Source organism: Myiozetetes cayanensis, unplaced genomic scaffold (assembly GCF_022539395.1).
Source record: "Myiozetetes cayanensis isolate MyiCay16 unplaced genomic scaffold, myiCay2020 scf4, whole genome shotgun sequence".
In the NCBI taxonomy this organism is placed as follows: domain Eukaryota; kingdom Metazoa; phylum Chordata; class Aves; order Passeriformes; family Tyrannidae; genus Myiozetetes; species Myiozetetes cayanensis.
This window is the reverse complement of record NW_026087631.1, coordinates 88,617-108,552: the sequence shown is the minus strand read 5'-3', so window position 1 is coordinate 108,552 and position 19,936 is coordinate 88,617. Positions and strand designations below refer to the sequence as shown.

Here is a 19,936-nt window from a genome sequence, read left to right as displayed (position 1 = left end):
AAAAGATTCCTGATTCTTTAAGATTCTTGGTTTTTCCATTAAAATGCTGTAATGAAAACTGGCTTACAATACTGTGGCCCTTACCAGTCCGGTTTGGGTGTGGGTGATAAAATGAAAGAAAACCTTTGGGAAACTATGGCCGTTTTGTTGCATGGGGTTTTTTTAATTTGTTTGGGTTTTCTGTTTGCTTGTTTTTTTTAATAAGGTCAATTCCATGTTGGGGATTTGATAGTGAATTCAGCATTGTAGGGAAAGTTTTGACCCCAAAAATGAAAGGCAGAAGGCTCCTGACCCCTGTAGAGTCACCAGGCTCCCATGGGCAACAGAGAAAAACAAGTCTTTTAGAAAATGAAGCATGTGTGTTACTTGTTGTCCAGCTTTGAAATTTAGGAGTTCATGGGTTGATACAGATTTGTTCTGCTTAGACTTTGCAACATGCCACAAACCAGCAATCTCCTTGGCTTTCTCAATTGGCTTCCCCCTGGGCAGAGGTTTGGTGCTCCTGTAGCTGCAGTGACTGCAGTGGCTGTCCTTGAGGCTTGGACCTTGGCATTCTGCCATGGGACACCACTTTGAGCCGATTTTATTGTACACAATGCATAATATCGTAGAAAAAAATGATATGAAAGTATTCTTAGATGTCATTTGTGAAACACCTTTGGGTAGTTCATCTGAAAGCATTACAGAAAACCAAATTGATAAAGTTTGCATAAGACTTCTCAGGGTTCAGGACTGTTGGTGGGATGGATTGAAGATCTGACAATATTGTTGGTCAACTTCATGAACATTCTCATGGTGCCTTCATATTTCTGCTTTGTATTTCTCCATAAGGAAATATTTGACTGTGCTGAGTGTTGTATTTTCTTCTCTCCACACCCATGCCAGTCCTTCAGTGGAAGCAGTGGAACCACCATGATGGAGGATCGTACCTTTTCCCTCCTTCTCTGACTGAAATTGTTATTGTTAAGGGTGAGAGTGTCCAGTTCCTCTCCTGTGAAATAGTGTATTTTAACAATAGCTTGTAGCTGTGAGAAGGATAAAGGCATAAATTATATGCTGGTTTTACAAAAAGCAAATTGTTTTTTCCACCAGGCCAGGTTGTGTTACACTTTATTTCAGTTGGGTGTCTCATTCTTTATCTTGATCGAGTGGCCCTTTTTTCAGCAGTGTGTGAAGGATGGTGGAGGCTGCTGAGAGAGCTCGTTTGGTGCTGGGGTGAGAAGAGCCACAGAGGCAGAGGGCGGGAAGGAGGGGAAGAAGAGAAACACCCCATGTAAGTCTGTGGGGAAAGCGAGAGAGGAGCTAGCAAGGACTGCTCTGGGACAGGAAGGAGGAGGAGGGCTGTAGAGCAGAGGTTGGATGAGGCTTAGGGAGATACTGTTTCAGGGAGGAGTTGCCTGTGCAGGCAGCATTTTTGCAATGCTGGCACTGGGATCAGGCTCCTACAAAATCTTTTGTGGAGTTTCTGCCTTTCTCAGTAAACTGAACTGGGTGGTTCTGGCATGGAGACAGCAGGGAAGAGCCTTTACTGGGTTGAGCAGTGCTTATGGGGATGGGTGTGGGCTTGGGTGAGTCATACTTTCCTTTCATGTCCTAGAGGAGACAGAGCAGGGTTTATACTGAGAAAGGACAGAGCTGTTGAGGACAAATCTATGATGACAAAACTGGCAAATCCTGGCAGACACAGAGACCAGCTGTTGCCACTGTGGTGATGTCTCTATTCACTCATGCACTTGTTAGTGGCCAGGTAAGACGACTGAAATCTTGAAAGCCACCTCAGCTTGCTGTTTACATTTGCTTCCCTTGGGCTAGCCTTACCATGGTTTCCTATGGAGGCTTCTGTTTGAAAACCAGATGAAGTCTTTTGAGGACATGGTTTAGTGGTGGCCTTGGCAGTGCTGAGTTGCCTGGAAGGGGGGTATGGGGCACTGGGAACTCCAGTGGCCTGTGAAAGGCTTGCTTGGGAAACATCTGCAGGTCTCTGGTCTCTTTCCACCAGACCTTCCTGGAGAGGTCAAAGGACAGTGGGCATGAGCGAATGTCCCCCAGGGATTGGTAGACTTACAGGTCCATTGCACACATGCCCAGGCACTGCACAAATTACGCAGACCTTGCTTTTGTGCAGCCTGCTACCTCTGACTAAGAAACAATAATCAAAAGCATTCCCAGTGCTCAGTGTGGGCAGTTTTCTGTGCTGCTGCTCCTTGGGATTTTGCTGCTCACCGTAGGTAGCCTCGCTGGCACGTGTGTGTGCACAATTGTGCACATGGGTGTGATTTACTGGTCTGTGCAATGCCACATGTCTTTAAAATTATAGTGCCCCTTTCCTACTGAAATAATTTCTACATAGAGAGGCTCCTATTACAGCAATAGGAGTGTGGACGTCATGATTTATTATTATTTATGGTCTAAGGGCCTTGTTTATGCACGATGGGTTAGGTGCTCAGGATAGAAATGCCATTATGCAAATGACATTGAATGTCCTTACTGAGCCTAAATAATTTTTGTGTTGGACGATTAAACCTCATCTGTTATTGATATGGGCTGCAGTCGGGCTATTAAAGAGTCCCAACAGTACTTACTCCCAGTAATGGGAAAATTGAGAGGAAGAGGCAAAACAATTGCCTCAAGTGTGCTGTGATTGTCTGGTAGGAGTGGAACATAACGAACCCCCTGAATGGAAATTGTGTTTACTACTTAGGGATAAATAAAAAGGGAGAACACACAATAAATTGCGCTTTGTGATATGAATTGGTGCACCAGAGAATTTGTGTACTTTCAATTTATTTATTTATTTGAATTTGGGGTGGGGGGGTGGCAGAGTGGAGGGGGTGGTGTGATTGGGATGTAGATACTGCAAGCAGTTAGGAAGGATTCCTGCAGTGCATGCCCCTGACCGGGTGGCTGGGGAGAGCCATCCTCCTCAGGAGCTGCAGCGATGCCACGTTGTCCGCTTTGACACAGCTGTGCGGTCACATTTTTATCAGTGTTGATAGCTTATGAATTCCAAAATTGACAAAATTTACAGAAAAATGAGGATAATCCATCTTCCTTAGCAGCCTGTCAGGAGCTGGCTATACTTCATAATCTTCAATTACAGATGCTATTTTCAGACATTTACATGCAGATATTAGAACAAAATGAAAATGAGAAACAAAGAATGAATGGAAATGCAGCTATTTATATGTATGAAAGAAAAACAACAGGTAAATTCTAGGCATTTAGATTGGATTTGGGGATCCCTTCAGAAAATCTGAGAAGGGCTGTTCCCACTTATGAATTGCACTGTGGAAATGTAAAATGTGTCATTTCCCACATGCAGATAATGTGAAGACTGGGTCAAAAACAGGTCAGTTGTTTTGAAGTATGAGGGTAAATGTGTTCATGGCAGGGTGCACGAGCTAATTCCCACTGCCTTCAGAGGAATCTCTTGGGATGAATCCTAATTGGATTTGGCTAAAATGAAGCACAGCTGCTAATTTTTTATAAACATATATGTTTTGTGAAAGGGAGGTTCAGAAATACTCCTTTTAAACCAAGGGAAATAGGTTGTACTACTGAAACCAAACTTCCACATTCTGTGAGACAGCAATGATCCCAGCGTAGCTGAAATCAAAGAATAACTGGGGTTTGACTTGAATTAGGTGTGTAAATAGTATTTACTCCAAAGCAGGATTGGTTTTGATGGCAGTGGTGGACAGTGCAGGGAATGCCATGTGAATGACGTGAAATGGAGGGGTGGCTGGCAGGCGGCAGTGGTGAGACTTTGATATATAGCTTTTTGGAAGACTTTCCCATCTGAATCCTGAGAGGTTGAGGAGGAGGGCATTAGGATGGATTTTCCATTTTCTTGAAACTCCAGGCAGAGCAACAGCAGTGCCTGTGAAGCTGCAAGTGGCACTGGGTTTCTGAAAGCCTGGGGAGATTAATTAGAGCTTCTTTGGATTAAGCTCTCCGAACCATATCTAATGTTATAAATTTCTTCCCTTTGTCAGGCTGAGGTGGGGGTTTCTTTGGACAGCCTGCCTGGTGTGTACCACTTCTGCCTCTATTTATTAATTAATTTTAAAGTTTTAAGATGCAATGACTTGGAGATATTTGTGTGACATCTGGCTTGCTGCTAGCGTCAGGGGTCAGCAGGGGATGTGTTGTATGTGACCTGGGGTACTGTGCCTTTCAGGGGCCTTAAGGCTTTTTGGACAGTGAGGGCACTCTGTGCACCATCTCTATCAGCAAGGAAGGCAGTGCACATGGTTGGTAAGGAGGCAGACCAAGACTAGAGTCCCTGAGACTTTTGATGGTCAGAGACACTGTTGTGCTACTGCTGCTGTGTCCTAAACAGTGCTGTGGGCCTGGGGGCAGCTGTGTCATTGGCAGGAGGGCACAGGGGTTATTGCTCAATGCCTGCCTGGTGTTTTAATTGGGAACACTGAGCAGATGCAAAAAGCAACATGTGCAAGTCCCAATGGACCCCAGCTGGCTCATTTCAATGGACACTCACCCTGTGCAGCAGACAGCTCTTGTCTGTCTTTGTTTAGTGCAATCGCTTCAAGAGGGGTACAAGGTCTGTGCCCTGAAAAAGGGACAGGGCAGAAGAGGGATGCATTTATCTCACTACCTGGGTCACAGTGCTGCTGCAGGTCTCATCCCAACCAGTGGGAGCTCCCTGATTTTCCCACATTGGCACTCTAGAACCAGGCTGTTTCAGGGAACGATCTTGTTCTGTACTGTATGACCATCTTTGCATAACCATTTAAGACAAAATTCCAGGTAAATCTTAAAGAGAAAATTTCCGTAACTGTTGACTCTGCAATGGGTTACACTTCTGCACCTTCACTAGGAAAAGTACAGGGTGAAGCTGATGATGGTCTGTCTCTCTGTTTCACTGTAGTGCAGCAGATTTGATAATGATCCTGAAACCCTCTTGCACCCCTTTTCCCTCCATCTGCTCACTACCTTCTCCTCTCCAGGCGGTTAGTATTTAGACATAAAGCCTTTGTAGTGGTGGTGGATGTAAAAATTTACTCAGAGCAGAAATCTTCCTGTTTGCACTTTGCAGAGAAATCTGGTGGGGAGGGACTGTGCAAACCCTGCTGCCCATTTGCTGCTGCCCAAAGGTGCGCAGAGATCACCCCTCTCCTCACCACCTCAACCAATCCCTCGCCAGACTCCAGGTCTCGTCTGGCAGAACTGAGTGGGATGGGGCAGGGGAGACACACGAGATCTGGTCTTGCTCCTCCTTTCAGTTTGAGCTTCTCATTCTCTCCTTTATATATTCCTCGTTTCACATGTCTGTGTTTTCTCTCCTCCATGCTATGGCAGTGGTGCTCCATGCTGATGAGACAGTGCGTGGTACAACCGCAGGCAGTCATTTTTCAGGTAATTTCTAGGGTACTGAACACCCGACTCTTGCTTTTTCACGTACCAAGCAGAAGGTCAGGCTTCCCGCTGCACGAGGAGGGACCCCTGGCCATGATCATCATTCTGGGCTGCTTCTCACCAGCAGCAGTGCCAGCTCACTGGTGCAGGAGCCAAGTCTGAGACCCTTCTGCTGCCCCTCACAGACCAGTTGGAGAAGCTCCTGGGGAGGTTTGGCAGGAGGGTCTCAATGGGACCATGGGGTGAGGGACTGCTCCATGAGCACTGCCTCCCCCTGGGGTTTCTTCTCCTCTCCGGATGGGCTACCTGAAAGAAAGAGCTCCATCTAGGGGGTGCAGGAAGAGGGGACACTGCTCTACCCCTCATGACTGGGTCAACACCCAGCATTGTGAAGCCACAGTGACAGAGAGGCTTGTGCTTCTTCATGGGGTACGGGGGTCCCCTCACCCCTCCATGGGGTGAGGAGGGCTGCAGGCAGCACACACTAGTTGTTTTTAGGGTGAAGGCTCCTCTGCTCTGCACCTGTGGTTCTTCTCTCCTCATGGGCCAGAAGATGTTTTTGCTGACTGTCGCCTCTCCACAGTGTCTCACCATTGGCAGTGGTGTCTCCTTCTCTGCCCACAGCCAAGTGTTGAACACAGGCACTGTGCCAGTCTGGTGCTGGCCCTGACCATGCTCCCTCTGCTTTGCAGTGGGAACTGCTACTGCAGAGGTGGATGTGATAGTAATGGTCAGTCCTCCACTGGGACTGCATAAGCAGATGGGGGTCAGCAGCTAACTCAGGCTGCCCCTCAGCCTGGACTCTGTCCACCTGGGTGCTGGAAGCAGTGGTTGGTACCTGGTCCATATGGCTGCTGGTGTTCAGTTGCTGGTGGCTTCAAGGAGTGATCTGGGTGCTGGAAAGCATCTGGAAAATCCCTGAAAATCTTGCTATTCTTACCTCTAGGAAAATGTTACTGGGCCATTGTAAAAGAGGTGCAGTTCCTGTCTGCAACAAATTATTTGGACCAAAAGTAGGGATGGACTCCAGATCTCCATTTTGCACATCTCTACCTTATGCCTTCTCGTTCCTACCACAGTGCTGCCTGACTGCAGGCTCTCCCTCCACACTGTGCTGAGCAACCACAATGCTTCCAGTCCCTGCAGTCCACAGATGTGGTTCCCCAGTTTGGAGCTGTGGTGCTGACATTGCTCAAACTCTCTGTGGTGCAGTGACATAAATGAGCATGGGGTACCATTGTCCTGACCTCTGACAGGGTGTGCTACACCCTGATCACTGCTTGCTTCTGATACTGGAACTGGTTAGTCTCTCTGAGCTTGAAGGACCAGCCCATGGCTCGTTGCATGATGTTTCCAGGTCATTACAGTTAGAACTTTTAACTCTGGTCATGCTTTCCCCAGGACACTTCCTTGGACCTTTGAAGGGAAACAAACTTGGAGTTGTTGGAGGTTTGCAGGCAGGTACTCAGGCTGGTTCCAGTTGGGTTTGTGCAAGGATCAGCAGTTCCAAAAGCTACTCTTGGTGGCAGGGTTTGGATGTGCAACCCCCTGCCCAGTTGCCTCGCATGACCCAGCCTGTGGCAGGAGTCCCATCCCAGCTGGATGCTTTCTCCCAAATAAAAGTTTGTAGCTCCCACATTGTAACTGGGAAGCCACACTCACTCCCTGCTCACTGAGGGTGGTGGATCAGTACCTCATGGGAGAGTACAGATAGATTTTCCAGTCTGAATATGGTGGGGTTGTGGTTTTCATAGAACAGCATGGTGAAATCAGTCATCCTTACCCAGGAACTGATGTGTGCTCTTCTCCAGATATCAGAACTACCAAATACAGGACACAAAGACAGGTTTTCCCTCTGCTGTGCTGCCAGCCCATCCATGCTCATGCCTCATCAGTTGCTTGGAATGCCTCTGCAGGGCTGTTGTTTGTCTGGTGTCTTATTAGATCAGGGTTTTAGGGACAGAAAGAACCCATCAGTGTCGCCACATGTGCATGTACCCTGAATAAGGGAAGGCGGGGTTCGAGATGTAGGAGAGCTTGGAGTGGTGTTGGAAGACTGAGAAATGCACCTTGGTGTGATGTGGAGTCAAAAGAAGCAGGTTTCTTTGCACTTGTAGGAAGAAGGAAGGTTGGAACCCTCACTGGCCCCCTACTCAGAGGAGGATGCTCCTAAGCCCAGCCTCAGCAATGGGCAGAAGTGAGGGATGATGCAGAGGTCTGGGTGTCTTTGAGGCACTGGCTGTAGATGAAAGGGGCTGGGTGCATGAAGGGAAGGCAAACATGAGGGCATGGAGGGTGTCAGAGAAGGAATGAGCTAAAAGGACTGAGGAACAGGACAACTTTAATGCAAAGATTAAGGAGGAGCCTACAAGATGAGTCAGACGGCTCTGATCCATGGGCTGGCTGCAGGACAAGGGTGGCCAGGTGCTGGTCCCTGGCAAAATGTATTTAGCACACACAGATGCAAGGGATCTATACAGGGAAGCCTTCAAGGTGTCAGGCTGTACTGCAGAAAATACATGTTTATTACACAGACCTGCTAATACAGGATTATCCAGGTAAATTAACTTCTGTTTGAATGAGAGGTGAGCAACAGAGACATTAACAGGTATATTTGACCCAAAGTGTTGTGTTAGTGGCAAGCATCAGATTGTGTGCTGGGTTCTTGGACAAACTTGCAAGGGGGAGAAAGATGTACTCACTCAGATAGAGTTTGTTTCCTTGAAAAAAAAGTTAAACTTTTTTGGACGTCCCATCCCTGGAAGTGTTCAAGGCCAAGCTGGATGGAGCTTTGAGCAACCTGATGTAGTGGAAGGTGTCCCTGTCCGTGGCAGGGGTTGGAATAAGATTGTCATTAATGTCCCTTCCAACACAAACCAGTCTAGGATTCTGTGATACTCTGATTTTTGTTTTGTTTTGTTTTGGTCACTCAAAAAAACCCCTATGTGGTCCTGGTTTCCTAAGCATTTCTTCACCTCTGCACAGCTTCTGCATTGACTTAATCTTCAGGAATTCAGCAGGGATTGGCCTCATAGTGGTTGCTCTTTAGTTTATCTGTTCCTATTGCCATTCTTATCTTGAAATCATCATCCTCCACTTGTTTATGGGCATGATTGCTATCTCACAAATAAGGGATGAAAACTTAAAGGGCAAATAGGCGCAGAGAGGGGAGAACTTTAAAAGGAAACTTCCCAGTTTTGTGACAATGATTCTGACTATAAGAAATAATGGGAAAAAGATAAATGAAGATAAGCTTTGTGCCATATACATGTACATCCCCTAAACTGGCCTCACTGGCTGTACAATGCAGTAGCTACCAAGACTGCAACAGTTATAGGACATAAATGGTCTGATTTCTAAGGACCTGTGCTCATTTACTGTACCTTTGGCTAATGAAATTAAGAAATTCTCTTGAAATGAGACAGCGTCCTTACTACAGTCAGGTGACTTATTTTTAAAGAATTTGGATTTAGGAAGAGTTGGCTATGAATGCATATATTAAGCAAACATTGATATACATGTGCACTTTCTTGTGAGACGAAGAAATGTGACATTCCCAAGAAAAGGGGGGAAATGGAATACCCCATTCCTCCCTTCTTGTTAGTGCATGTCCCTTCAAGTACCACCAATGAAATATGGAGAGTTCAGTTAACAGTCCAATTTTTCTCTAACAAGCAAGTAACTTGCACTTGGCAAGTTATTCTACAGAATTTCCACTTTCAAGACCACCTTGTTACATATTGATGAATTTGGCTTTGGTTTTATAAAGAAAGCCCATTGTGGTGTTCTCTAAGAACAGTACTGATAAGCGCCGACCCACTTAGTGAGTAGACTGAGTGCTGAAAAGCCCTGTGTAACTGGGCATTGCCTTTAAAACTGGCAGAACAAAGGATTTTTGAGTTCTACATTGCCCCTACTTTCTGTTGCACGGGCAAAAGCTCTTGAATAGTAAATTTATTATCACTAAAATGCCTTTTGCTTCTTCTTCCAGACAACTGAATACTCAGCCATGGCCTCACTAGCTAGTGGATTGGATGACATGAAGGCAAATATAACCAGCCCTACTTCTGCAGATTTGGGAGCGAGTGTTCCTGGGCCTCAGTCCTATCCTATAGTCACAGGTAAGCAATCTTCCAACACTGCTAAGTGACATGAATTGTCTATTACTGCACATTGTAGGGAGAGGCCCTTTATGGAAGAATTGTGTTAGATGTGGAGTCATTTGCTCAAAAGTCTCATTTAAAATGGGGTTTCAGAGCAGCTCTGTTGAAAGTTAGTTGAAAGTCTTGTGTAAATCATTTGTGTTTGCTTGTAGCCAACAAATGAAATATCCATCCCTTCACTCCAAGGCAGTGCCCCTCTACTCCAAACCTGCATCCTGAGTACCACTGTGTCACCAAAAAGCAGAATGCTTGCCTCTGCCTTTGGGCTTTGGTGCTCATTTTTCATAAATGCGCCTAGTGTGTTTGAGTGGACAAGGTTTTTGTGACAGTTCAAACAAATGTGAATTTTGGCTGCTTTTGATTCCTACAAATGCTCATGTTTTGTACCATTTCTAAAGTTGTAACCATGCAATAAGGCTAAGCATTTAAATGAAAAGCAAAGGCTGTTTTATCCAGGGAATGCCGCATCATCTGCTTTTATTCAGCAGACACACAGCAAGAGTTAAGGAACAGATAAAGATTGATAAATGCTTTGGTTACCTAGTTATTTGGGACTGTCCACAACGCTTGGAAGGAGATTGGCCAAATGGTAAGAAAATTATTAAATTGTGTCCCAAATGAATTGTGCAAATCAGAAAAAATGAGGAATTTGAAAATGCAAGGCTCTGTGTTTAATATAAATGTTACCTCTCTGTTACTGCTGCGTCTAACCTGTGTAAATTTTATTGGATTCTTTTCTGTTTTGCCAAAGATTGGTCACAATTCTTTATTTTAATGCTTCAAGGGAAGATGATACTGTTTTTCATGTAGTATTTCTGTACCTTTAAAGTCCTACAGTCTCATATAGGAGAGGAGCAGTTTTGAAAACAACTGTGAGAAAATTGTTTTAACACAATACAACATCAGTCTTTGGCTTTTCTCAGCAAAAGTTTAGGAGGATTCAAAAGAAATTAAAGAATTAGAAGAAGTGTGATCGTTTTAGTCTAGGCCTTCCTGGCAACCAGCTCGTAACCAAGGAAGGGAACATGTTCCCAGTATTCCATATGATTTTTACGTAAGCCAGGGTATAAGTAAGAAGGGAGAGAAGCCTCTTCCCTCCTCTCTTCCGGTGGATCTGAAGGTGCAGGTTCTCTGCTGTCGGTTCTGCCCATGTGGAGGAGTGAGGCCTAGTGAGGTCCTGTAGGCCTTGGGAGGCAGAGAGTGACGGTGGTCATTTGGTGCAATTCTACTATCTCAAGGAGAGTAGTAAGATTTCCTTTTTTAGTTCTTTATTGAGCTGTTCCCGTGTTTCTATTGTGCATATCTGTTTTAGTTTTCTTTTTGTCTCTTTTCCCCCTTTCCCTTCGGGGAGTGTTTGGGGTCCCTTTGCTGTGTACATAATATTTTTATTCTATATAACTGTGATACATGTAAAAATATATATTTTGATATAATTCAATTGGTTTTGGGTTCTTCAATTTTTATAGTTTTTTCCCTTTGCCCTAAGACAATAAGGGAGGGGGAGGGGGTTGTTACTGTGAGCTTGGGCATTTGGTAGGGAGCCGGGTCTGAACTATCACAAGAAGTATAAAAACAATTCAAACATATCTTGAAGTGGCAATAGGGAAACTTGTTTTAATACCTGTCTGGTAGTGGCTGGGTGGTTTCAGTCGTGGACTCATGGGTAAGAAAGCTGTCTGGGGACCTTTCAGTTGTCAGTGTGACCTAGGGATGGATGGACAGAATGAGGGACTCCTGGATATGTGTGGCTTATATGAGATAAGGAGATAGAGTATTGATACAGGGATATTTATGTCTTTCACAGGTCTGTATTGGGACCAGTTTTATTTAATATCTTTGTTATCAATCATTATCAATATCTGTTATTTAATATCTTCATTAATGACATCAACAAAGGGATCAAAGGCACCTTCACCAGATGACACTAAGCTGAGGGTGCAGGTGACATACTTGAAGGACAGGGTCATCCAGAGGGACCTGAACAAGCTCAAGAAGTGGCCCCTGGGAATCTCATGCAGTTTAACAAGGCCAAGTGCTGGCACTGCACCTGGGTCGGGGCAACCCCCAGAATCAATCCAGGCTGGGGATGAGTAGATTGAGAGCAGCCCTGGGGAGGAGGAATTGGGGTACTGCTGGGAGAGAGGCTGGACATGCCCTGGCCATGTGTGCTGGCAGCACAGAAACCCCCCATGCCCTGGGGCTGATCCCACAGTGTGGGCAGCAGGTGAGGGGGGGGATTCTGACCCTCTGCCCCTCAGAGGGTCAGAATGACTCTTACTCAGGTGAAACTCCACCTGCAGTGCTGCCTCCAGTTCTGGGGCCCCCAGCATGGGAAGGACATGGACATGTTGGAGTGAGTCCAGAGGAGGCCATCAGGTTGATTAAAAGGATGGAGCACCTCTGCTGTAAGGAAAGGTTAAGAGAATTAGGATTGTTCAGCCAGGAGAAGAGAAGCTTCTGTATGACCTAACTGCAGTCTTCCAGTAACTAAAGGGAGCCTACGAGACAGATAGAGAGAGATTCTTTGCAAGGGCATGGAGGGACAGGACAAAGAACAATGAATTTAAACTGAGAGTAAGTTTAGATTAAATATTGGGAAAAATTCTTTACTGTGAGGGTGATGAGGCACTGGTCCAAGTTGCCCAGAGAGGTTGTAGATGCCCCATCCCTGGAAGTATTCAAGGCCAGATTGGACATGGCTTAGAGTAACCTGGTCTAGTTGAAGGTGTCCCTGCCCTTGGCAGGAGGGTGGAACTAGAGAACTTTTCCAATGCAATACACTCTATGATTCTATGATTCTATGCTATCTATAGAAGCACAGAATAGAAACTGAAAGGAATATACAAGAAGAAACATGAATTGCCATTCTGGTCATCATAAGTCACTCATACAGCCTATGAAAGTTAAAAAGTAATTTCTCCTCAGGCAATTTGTTCTGCACTTGTCTGCAGAACTCCAGCTTAAATGATTCTATGATTCCCTGCATTTTTCTTTGAAGCTTGAAGTGCTGCTCATTGCAGAAGACACAGGCTGTTTCAATCCATCACTGGCATTCTGCTGCCTTTAGTTCCTCTCCTGAGTATTTGTTCCAAAACAAACCTTGTGCCCCATTGGACATTTGTGCAGCCTGGCAGCATCATGAGCAGATACTGTGAGCATCTTCCACCTGTGAGCATCCACAGTGCGCACTGGGAGCTGATGGGAGCTGTGCCCTTGGGAGGAGGCAAGTAGCAGGAGATTACTGAGCTGCATTATCATGGCCCAAAGACGATGAAGGAGAAGCTGAATGCTCCCTCAATTTTGTTGTCTTCTAAGGAACTGCCCATCCAGGATCTGCAAATAGCCAAAATGAAGTTCAGCCACAAGCTGTTGTTTTGGCAGATACATCAGCAGCACTTCTTCTTCTACACTTGTTTAAGCACTTCTTGCATGTCTTATGTTGCCACTTCCTTAGAATGTGGTGAGCTAACTGATCACATTTATTAGAGCAAAACCAACTACAGAGGTGACACTGCAGAGCTCAATATGGATTTTATAGAGGTTGGTCCCTGTGACGTTACCTACACTTGAGCAAGAGTTCCAAATGTTAAATTTGCTAGTTCTCCTCAAAAACATGGAGCAGACTTTATGACCAGCAACTCTAGAAGAAAGCTGTCATCAATCTTAAATATGACAGAGTGAGAGCTACAACAGAACATGTTTTTCAAGACAGTGGGTATTTATATCTTTAGTTTGATAGTGCTGTAGAGTCTTCTATCACCTGCATTCATAAAACTTAGATCTACGTGAGCATACCAAAATCCTTTTAAAACGTATACCTCTTGATATATTTTTGGAGGAGGTTGTCTAGCTGCTACCTCCCTCCTTTTTAAACAGCCATAGGAACTGTTTTGTGCTGGATGTGCTCTAGAAGTGATCTGCATAACGATCTGGGTCATATAGCACTGGGTATTATGTACCATACACCCAAGTCATGCTCCTTGCCCTGAGTCTGAAGGGATGTGCAGACTGTCAGGAGCAGGAAGGCTTAAGCATCAAGCCATGCTTTGTAATGTGCAAGGCATGTCCATTACAGCACTCTTGATGATGCATTTCTCACTGTAGTTCTGGACAGACTTCTCTATTTTCTCCCCAGAGTTAACTCATTTCTTCAGTCACAGCTCTTTTCCCAGTCTGTTTGCTGAATAGCACAAGGGATTTGGAAAAGGATACACTTCTCTTGACCCTGTTTCCCTTGTAACCACAAGCTGCTATTGCCACAGGACTTTCATCTATGGTATATCTCTGAAAATCAGGAGCTGGGAAATGGTGCACAACGGTGGTTATGAGTGCAAGGTCCAATAAATGTCTGCAAACACACCACCTACTCTGCCTTCTCAGAGCTTTTTTAGTTGTCTGTTGTCTGACTAAAGCTGTGGTAAAATTCAGTGGTGGGTAATTGATAAGACAGCAACCCCTGGAGGAAGGTTATCTTTGTATCAGCCCTATTTCAGTTGTCAGGCCCTGATTCATGAGAGAATTCTTGCCAAAGCCAGCTCCTCGTTCTGGGTTTCCCTCAGTTTGGCCATCCAAAATCCAATTCTTGCAAATCTGTGATGGCATTTCCCTTGTGAATTGCTTGTCATTGGAGGAGGAGGGGCCAACCTGACCAGTGGTATTCTCTTGTAAATCAGGAAGTTGCTTTGCTTTTGATTTCTTCACCCTTTTTTGAGTGTTTCCACTCTTCCTTGTTCCAGAAAGGCTGTAATGTATCTGATCAAACTCAGAAGAGACTAAAAGCATGGGGGGTAACATGTTTTAGCCATGGTAGGTAGTGTGTTTTCAGGTATAAAAGTGAGGGTTAGCTGGATAAAAGTCCATAGTGACCAAAGTCTGTGTCTGGTGTTGCTAATGCCTTGAGGTTGACCTCACTTCTCAGTTGACATTCCAGGTTGTAAACACTTTTATGAAAACTTTGCTGTCATAAGACCAAGAGCTGCTTAAAACGCTGGTGAATGAATTGTGGTATCCAGAGCAGCTATGTCACTTGTACCAGGAACTCTTCTAGTGTGTGTTAAGCAAAGCTGTGAACATGATTGCATGATACCTCAACAAATAATAGGGCTATTTGTAAGATTGCAAAGTGGGTAAGTAACTTGAAATATGAAAAACAGGAGTCTGAGCCAAGAACACTTACGTCCTTTTGATAACTGTATCTGCTGTTCAAGCTTAATCAGTTTTTATGAGAAACTCTGGAGTAGTCTGAGCTGCCATATGCAAAGTGAACTAGGTCTACTTCATCTTGTCAGTCTTAAATCTGTAAGACTGTAAAAGAATGTAATGGAAATAAGTCTCAGAACAGAGGTCTTGAGTGAACTATGATTACAGTCTTTCATTGTTTCTGTTGCCAGACAGTGGTGTGGGGAACAAAGGTTTGAGATGGCAAGGATCTTCTGTGCAGTTGTGGGTAGAAAATGTAAAATTTCTCTCTCTTAGCCAGCTGGCATATCCAGCCATTTGGAATGGTTCTTGAAAACCAAAGGATTGCTGAAACATTGGCATTCATGCTAATACTTGCTTCTAAGGAAAAATTTAGTGTCAGCTCTCAGTATTGCTTCAGCCACCAACTCTGTTGTAATATGGACCACCAGCCAAATATCTGATTAAAGAACCACGTGCTTTCTCTGCGTCAATTTTATGCCACATTAAATATTAAGTTTAAAAAAACCCCTTCCATCAGTGTGGGCTGCCATGGTCTGTAAGTGTCCTCTCCGTTTACAAGCCAATGACGTGTGCCCAACTCATTACTGCTGTCGTCAGCAGTTTCCACACAGCCTGTGATTGTTACTAATTATCTGCACACGCATTTTTCTTGCTCCGACTTGCTGATTTCAGCTTGGTTGGTATCACTCTGAGAGGGTAAAGCCATGTTATGTTGACACCTTTATGTAGCTCTCCAATATGGTGCCAAGGGTGGATTGATCAACACGCAGCAACCCTGGCTGCATCTGGCAATGGAGCCGGTTTGCATTGGCAGAGCCAGGAGTGGCTGTCAGCCAGCCTCACCGAGGGGCAGAGAAGCATGATTCCCTGGAGTAGGGTCCAGTGTGAACTCTATATCACTCTATTTAAAGAAGCATCACAGGATGAAGTGTTGTCAGTGGGCTTTGGTTTGGTTCCTCTGCCAGATGTTGGAGTAGAGGAGGCTGGTCTTCTTTCATGCGGGCACATCCAGCCTTTGCTCATCTGGTCTTCCTCACAGCTTACACAGCCATGCAGGGAGAGTAAGGAATAACAACCCATAATCCTGAGAATTATGTTCAACTTTTGTAGTTAGGGAACAAAGATGCTAAAATGGGATAAATGCAGGTCAAAGGATGAGGTGTTTCTTCTTACTACTCTGCTGTGACATATAGTCCTCACCCAGCCTCTTGGTGTGTTTTTCCTTAGGGGTTCTTAGTCTCATCTGCTTTCTGACTCTTCTTTCCTCTTTGTTCATCCCACTGTGCTGTGACTGCAATTTATGAGCCAGTGTTTTACTAGGTTTTGTTGAATGGCAGATAGTATTGGTCATTTCGGAAGCTAGGCACAGTGGTACTGCAGTTAGACTGGAAACCATGCCAAAATCAGATTGTCCCTGAGGACATTAGTATTCGTAGCCACTGTGGATTCTGATGCCTTCAACAGGAGGAAAGAAGTTGCTTCTCTAAAATTCCAGTCTGATCTCTTGTCAGGATTAAACACTAATAGATTTAAGGATTTAGCTCAAGGCACGCCAAAAGGACTTCTTGTTTTTTCAACAAGAAATCGAGTGGCAGTAAGATGCAGATCACTTCCAGAAGAGTGGTAACAGATCTTTCTCAGCCTGTGGATGGAGAATTCATCTGAACAACCCTAGAAAACCTAGCATTTGGGTGAAGGGGTCTGGGGAAGCCTTCATCTCTCCACAGGTTAGAGATTAGATATTGAATTAGGACTAGACATCTACTTTTTTGCATCTACTTTTTAAAACTTTTTTTCCAAGTTAGCTGGACTAGATGAACTCCAGAGCTGTTTTCTAAACTCAGCTGTCCCGTGTTCCTGTGGCTCACACAGTTCTTCCATACTGCTAGGTAGGAGCTGTGTGTCATTGTTTTTTTGGTGGGATAATGCCCAGGGTGGCTCTAGAATGGCCTGTGGCCCATGTTACTAGGACTACTGGTGCCTTCTGAGGGTCTGCCTGTACTGGGCTGTGCCAGGTTCCTGAAAATGGAGCAGGTGGGTGAGGAAGCTTTCTCATTCATTTATTTTGCTCTCTTTGTAAGTTCAAAGGAATATTATTTAGATAGCACAAAACATAGAAGAAGAGGTGGATGTTTTGCTTTCCCATGTTTCATTTTGTTTGGGGTTGAGTTTGTTTATGTGGGGGGGGTTTATCTTTTTCATTTTTCAATCATAAAATCATTTATGTTGGTAAAGATCTCTAAGATCATCAAGTCCAACCATTAGTCCAGCACTACAAAGTCTATTATTAACCATGTCTCCAAATGCCTACATGTCATTTAAATCTGTCCACGGACAGTGACTCTACCACTGCTCTGGGCAGCCCATTCCAGTGCATGACAACCCTTTCAGAGAAGAATTTTTCTCTAATATCCAACCTAAACCTCCCCTGGTGCAACTTGAAGCCATTTCCTCTCATCCTGTTGCTTTCTACTCACCAGGCAAAAATATCAGCCTTCAAACACTTTCCCTGGGATTCTTGACCTGACTGAATTCAATGAAGGATTGTGTCCCTCTGGGAGTGGCTGGGAGAGTGTGAGGAGAAAAGGAGACACCGGTGTTGTCTAAACACCTTGGAATCTGGACTATTTATTTTTATGCCTTTGGAAGTTAGGGTACACAAGAAAAATTAAGAGTTCAGTCTTAATGGTATGCCATGAGGTGTGTACATCCAGGTGGAATATTTAACCAGTGTCATTGAGATGGGAAGTGGTCAGAGGTTGAACCCTCTGGTGAAGGTCTGGGTGGCTCCTGAAGGAAAGGCTGTTCTTCTGTGCTGTATATTGGCTGGAATCTGAGTGCTCATCCCACATTAGAACAGGCTCACAACGTCTTTCCAAGTTTCACCTTCTCTTTAATTTTTAATTTTGCCATGCTGAAGACTGAAGTTTAACTGATAAATGATGCTCGTCTTTCTCTAGTACTGTTCTGCTGTCTGGAACTGATGCTGAAAGGAGCCAAGGAAGGGATGCTTTTCCTCCTGCCTAACCCTTATTTGGTCTGCTTTTTATGGACCATTTTTGATGATCCTCTGAAACAACTAAGTATTTTTTGTGTTCAATTGAAACAATAACGTGACATTTAGAGGCAAAAAAAAAGCTCCCAATACATGACTTTGAGGAATACATGAAAAAATAGAACTTTTCTCTCCTTCATGCACACCTGATGCTTACAGTGAAGACAACTATTATTTTAAAGTTGCAGAAATGTGGTACAGAGTTGGTATTTCATTAATGAGAAGAAAATTCCCAGCCTTAATAATGCTGGGAAAAGCATTGTGAAATCTACTATTGGTGGTTCCTGGAGGGAGAAGAGGACATTTGTTTTACTTTGTGTATTGCTGTAGTCAAAAAGAATCAAGCTAACAATCTCCTATTTAGTTAATTCAGTAGTTGTAATTTGTTTATTGTCTTGAATTCAGGTCGAAATTAAGTCTTGCTGAGCACAATGGTTAACCTGGTTTCACTAGGAATCACTGTTTGTCCCTTAAATTTGCTGCTTTGTGTTTTAAGACTGACACAGAGTGAACTCTCTTTGCTGATGTCTCGCTATTTAGGAGGTCAGTAAGTGGTCATCCCTGTAGCAAGATCTCCAGGTGGAAAGGAAAAACACCTGCAGAAGGTGTCTTTTCTCATTAATTCCTGGATATAAGGTTAGTGATCCTTGTCAATGGGTGTCTGGGTCTTTCCAATGGCTATCTAGAGAATGAGGAGTGCTTAGCTTCAGTGGGACCTGTGTGGGTGGAATAGACCTGGCCCACAGAGAGAAAGAAGGATCACAAAAAAGTCCTGAAGGGAACTGTTATCCAGCTAATGGTCAGCAACAGTTTTCCAGCAGTGTTTTCACTGCTGAATGAAAGGATTTCAGTTATTTTGATTTCAAACAAAAAAAATATTTGCATTTCTAATAATAAAAAATTGTTTCAATTTATACTTCGCTTTCCAACTCTTTGAAATAAGACTTATGTAAAATTTTCACAATTCCTTCTTCCTTTTTTTTTCTCTGCTCACTCCCCTACTCCAAATCAACATGATTTTGAAGAAAGTAAAGAAAAGGTTTGGTTTTGTTGAAATGCTTTTTCTTCTGGAAAAACACTTCGATGTTTGTTTTGCTTTGTTTGTTTGTTTGTGTTGTTGTTGTCTAGTTGTAATAGCAATAATAAAAAGTCTTCTTCTGAGGCCACTATGTTTTGGTCATATAATCTGTCCCTACATAGAAATGTTGATCTGTGTTTAAATATTATCACTGACTTTAATTTCTGTGGGACTGATTTGAAGTGCAAATCAGTATTGGTAGACAGCTGGTTTCCAGTGAAGCATAATTCTAAGATTTACAGCTTAGTTTCTACATTTAATAGATAAGAGTGCAGATGCATTTTCCAATAATCTATTTGTCACTCCCAATAGGGCCTGTCATGTAAAGTCTTGAAAAAAGGCCACATAAACTTCTGTGAAAAGGCAGCCAATCTGAAAAACAAAAATGCCAGTTTTAATAATAGTACAGAATCTAAGTGCAACACTGTTGAGTTTTTCCATTTTTATGAATTCTTATCTTGACATTAAGAAAGAACAAACGCATTTGAGAAAGCAAACGAGTGCACTTGTACCCCACTAAGACCCAGGCTATTAACTGCCTCTTTTGATGATGTACAGCCTGACTCTGTTGGGAGTTTGGCTGTGGATTTAAATGTCGAATTTAACTGTGGTAAACATGTTTTGGTGCAAAGCATGTATAATAACAATTTGCATTTACATAGCATCTTTTACTTAAGGATTTTGCAATCTCTAATTAATTAAATCTTTTTCCCCCTGCCCCCAATACCACTGTGGTATGGATAATAAATACAATTTTAAATCAAGCAGTGATGGCAGGAGGATTAAGACAAGAGGTTTCTGGTGCCCCTGCGCTGCCCTGATTGCAGTGGGACTGGAGCTTGTTCTGCAAACAAGCTGAGCAGCCTTTTCTTGTGTTCTGTAATGCCCTAAAAAAAAAGGGCAGCAAACCAACTGTGCATCCATGGGTGGAACATGCCCTGCTGCATAGATGAACAGTCTTGTGCTGGTGTTTGGGTCATGCTGTAGATCTCCAAATTGGAAATAATGGAAGAAAAAAAAAAAAAAAAAGGAAGGAAAATGCTCCAATTAGCATAGATG

The 19,936-nt window shown here is 43.9% G+C and overlaps 1 protein-coding gene across 6 annotated transcripts in view; it reads left to right on the top strand.

Annotated features, from left to right (window-relative positions):
- PAX5 (paired box 5) overlaps window positions 1-19,936 on the top strand; it is a 134,851-nt gene that overhangs the window by 61,043 nt on the left and 53,872 nt on the right. For 4 of the 6 annotated variants that reach the window (XM_050328848.1, XM_050328846.1, XM_050328845.1 and 1 more), the window contains one exon: window positions 9,371-9,500. In XM_050328848.1, the coding sequence (XP_050184805.1) occupies window positions 9,371-9,500 (130 nt within the window). Of the gene's footprint in view, window positions 1-5,322; window positions 5,380-9,370; window positions 9,501-19,936 lie in introns of all 6 variants that reach the window. The other 2 variants (XM_050328843.1, XM_050328842.1) reach the window with 1 other exon arrangement.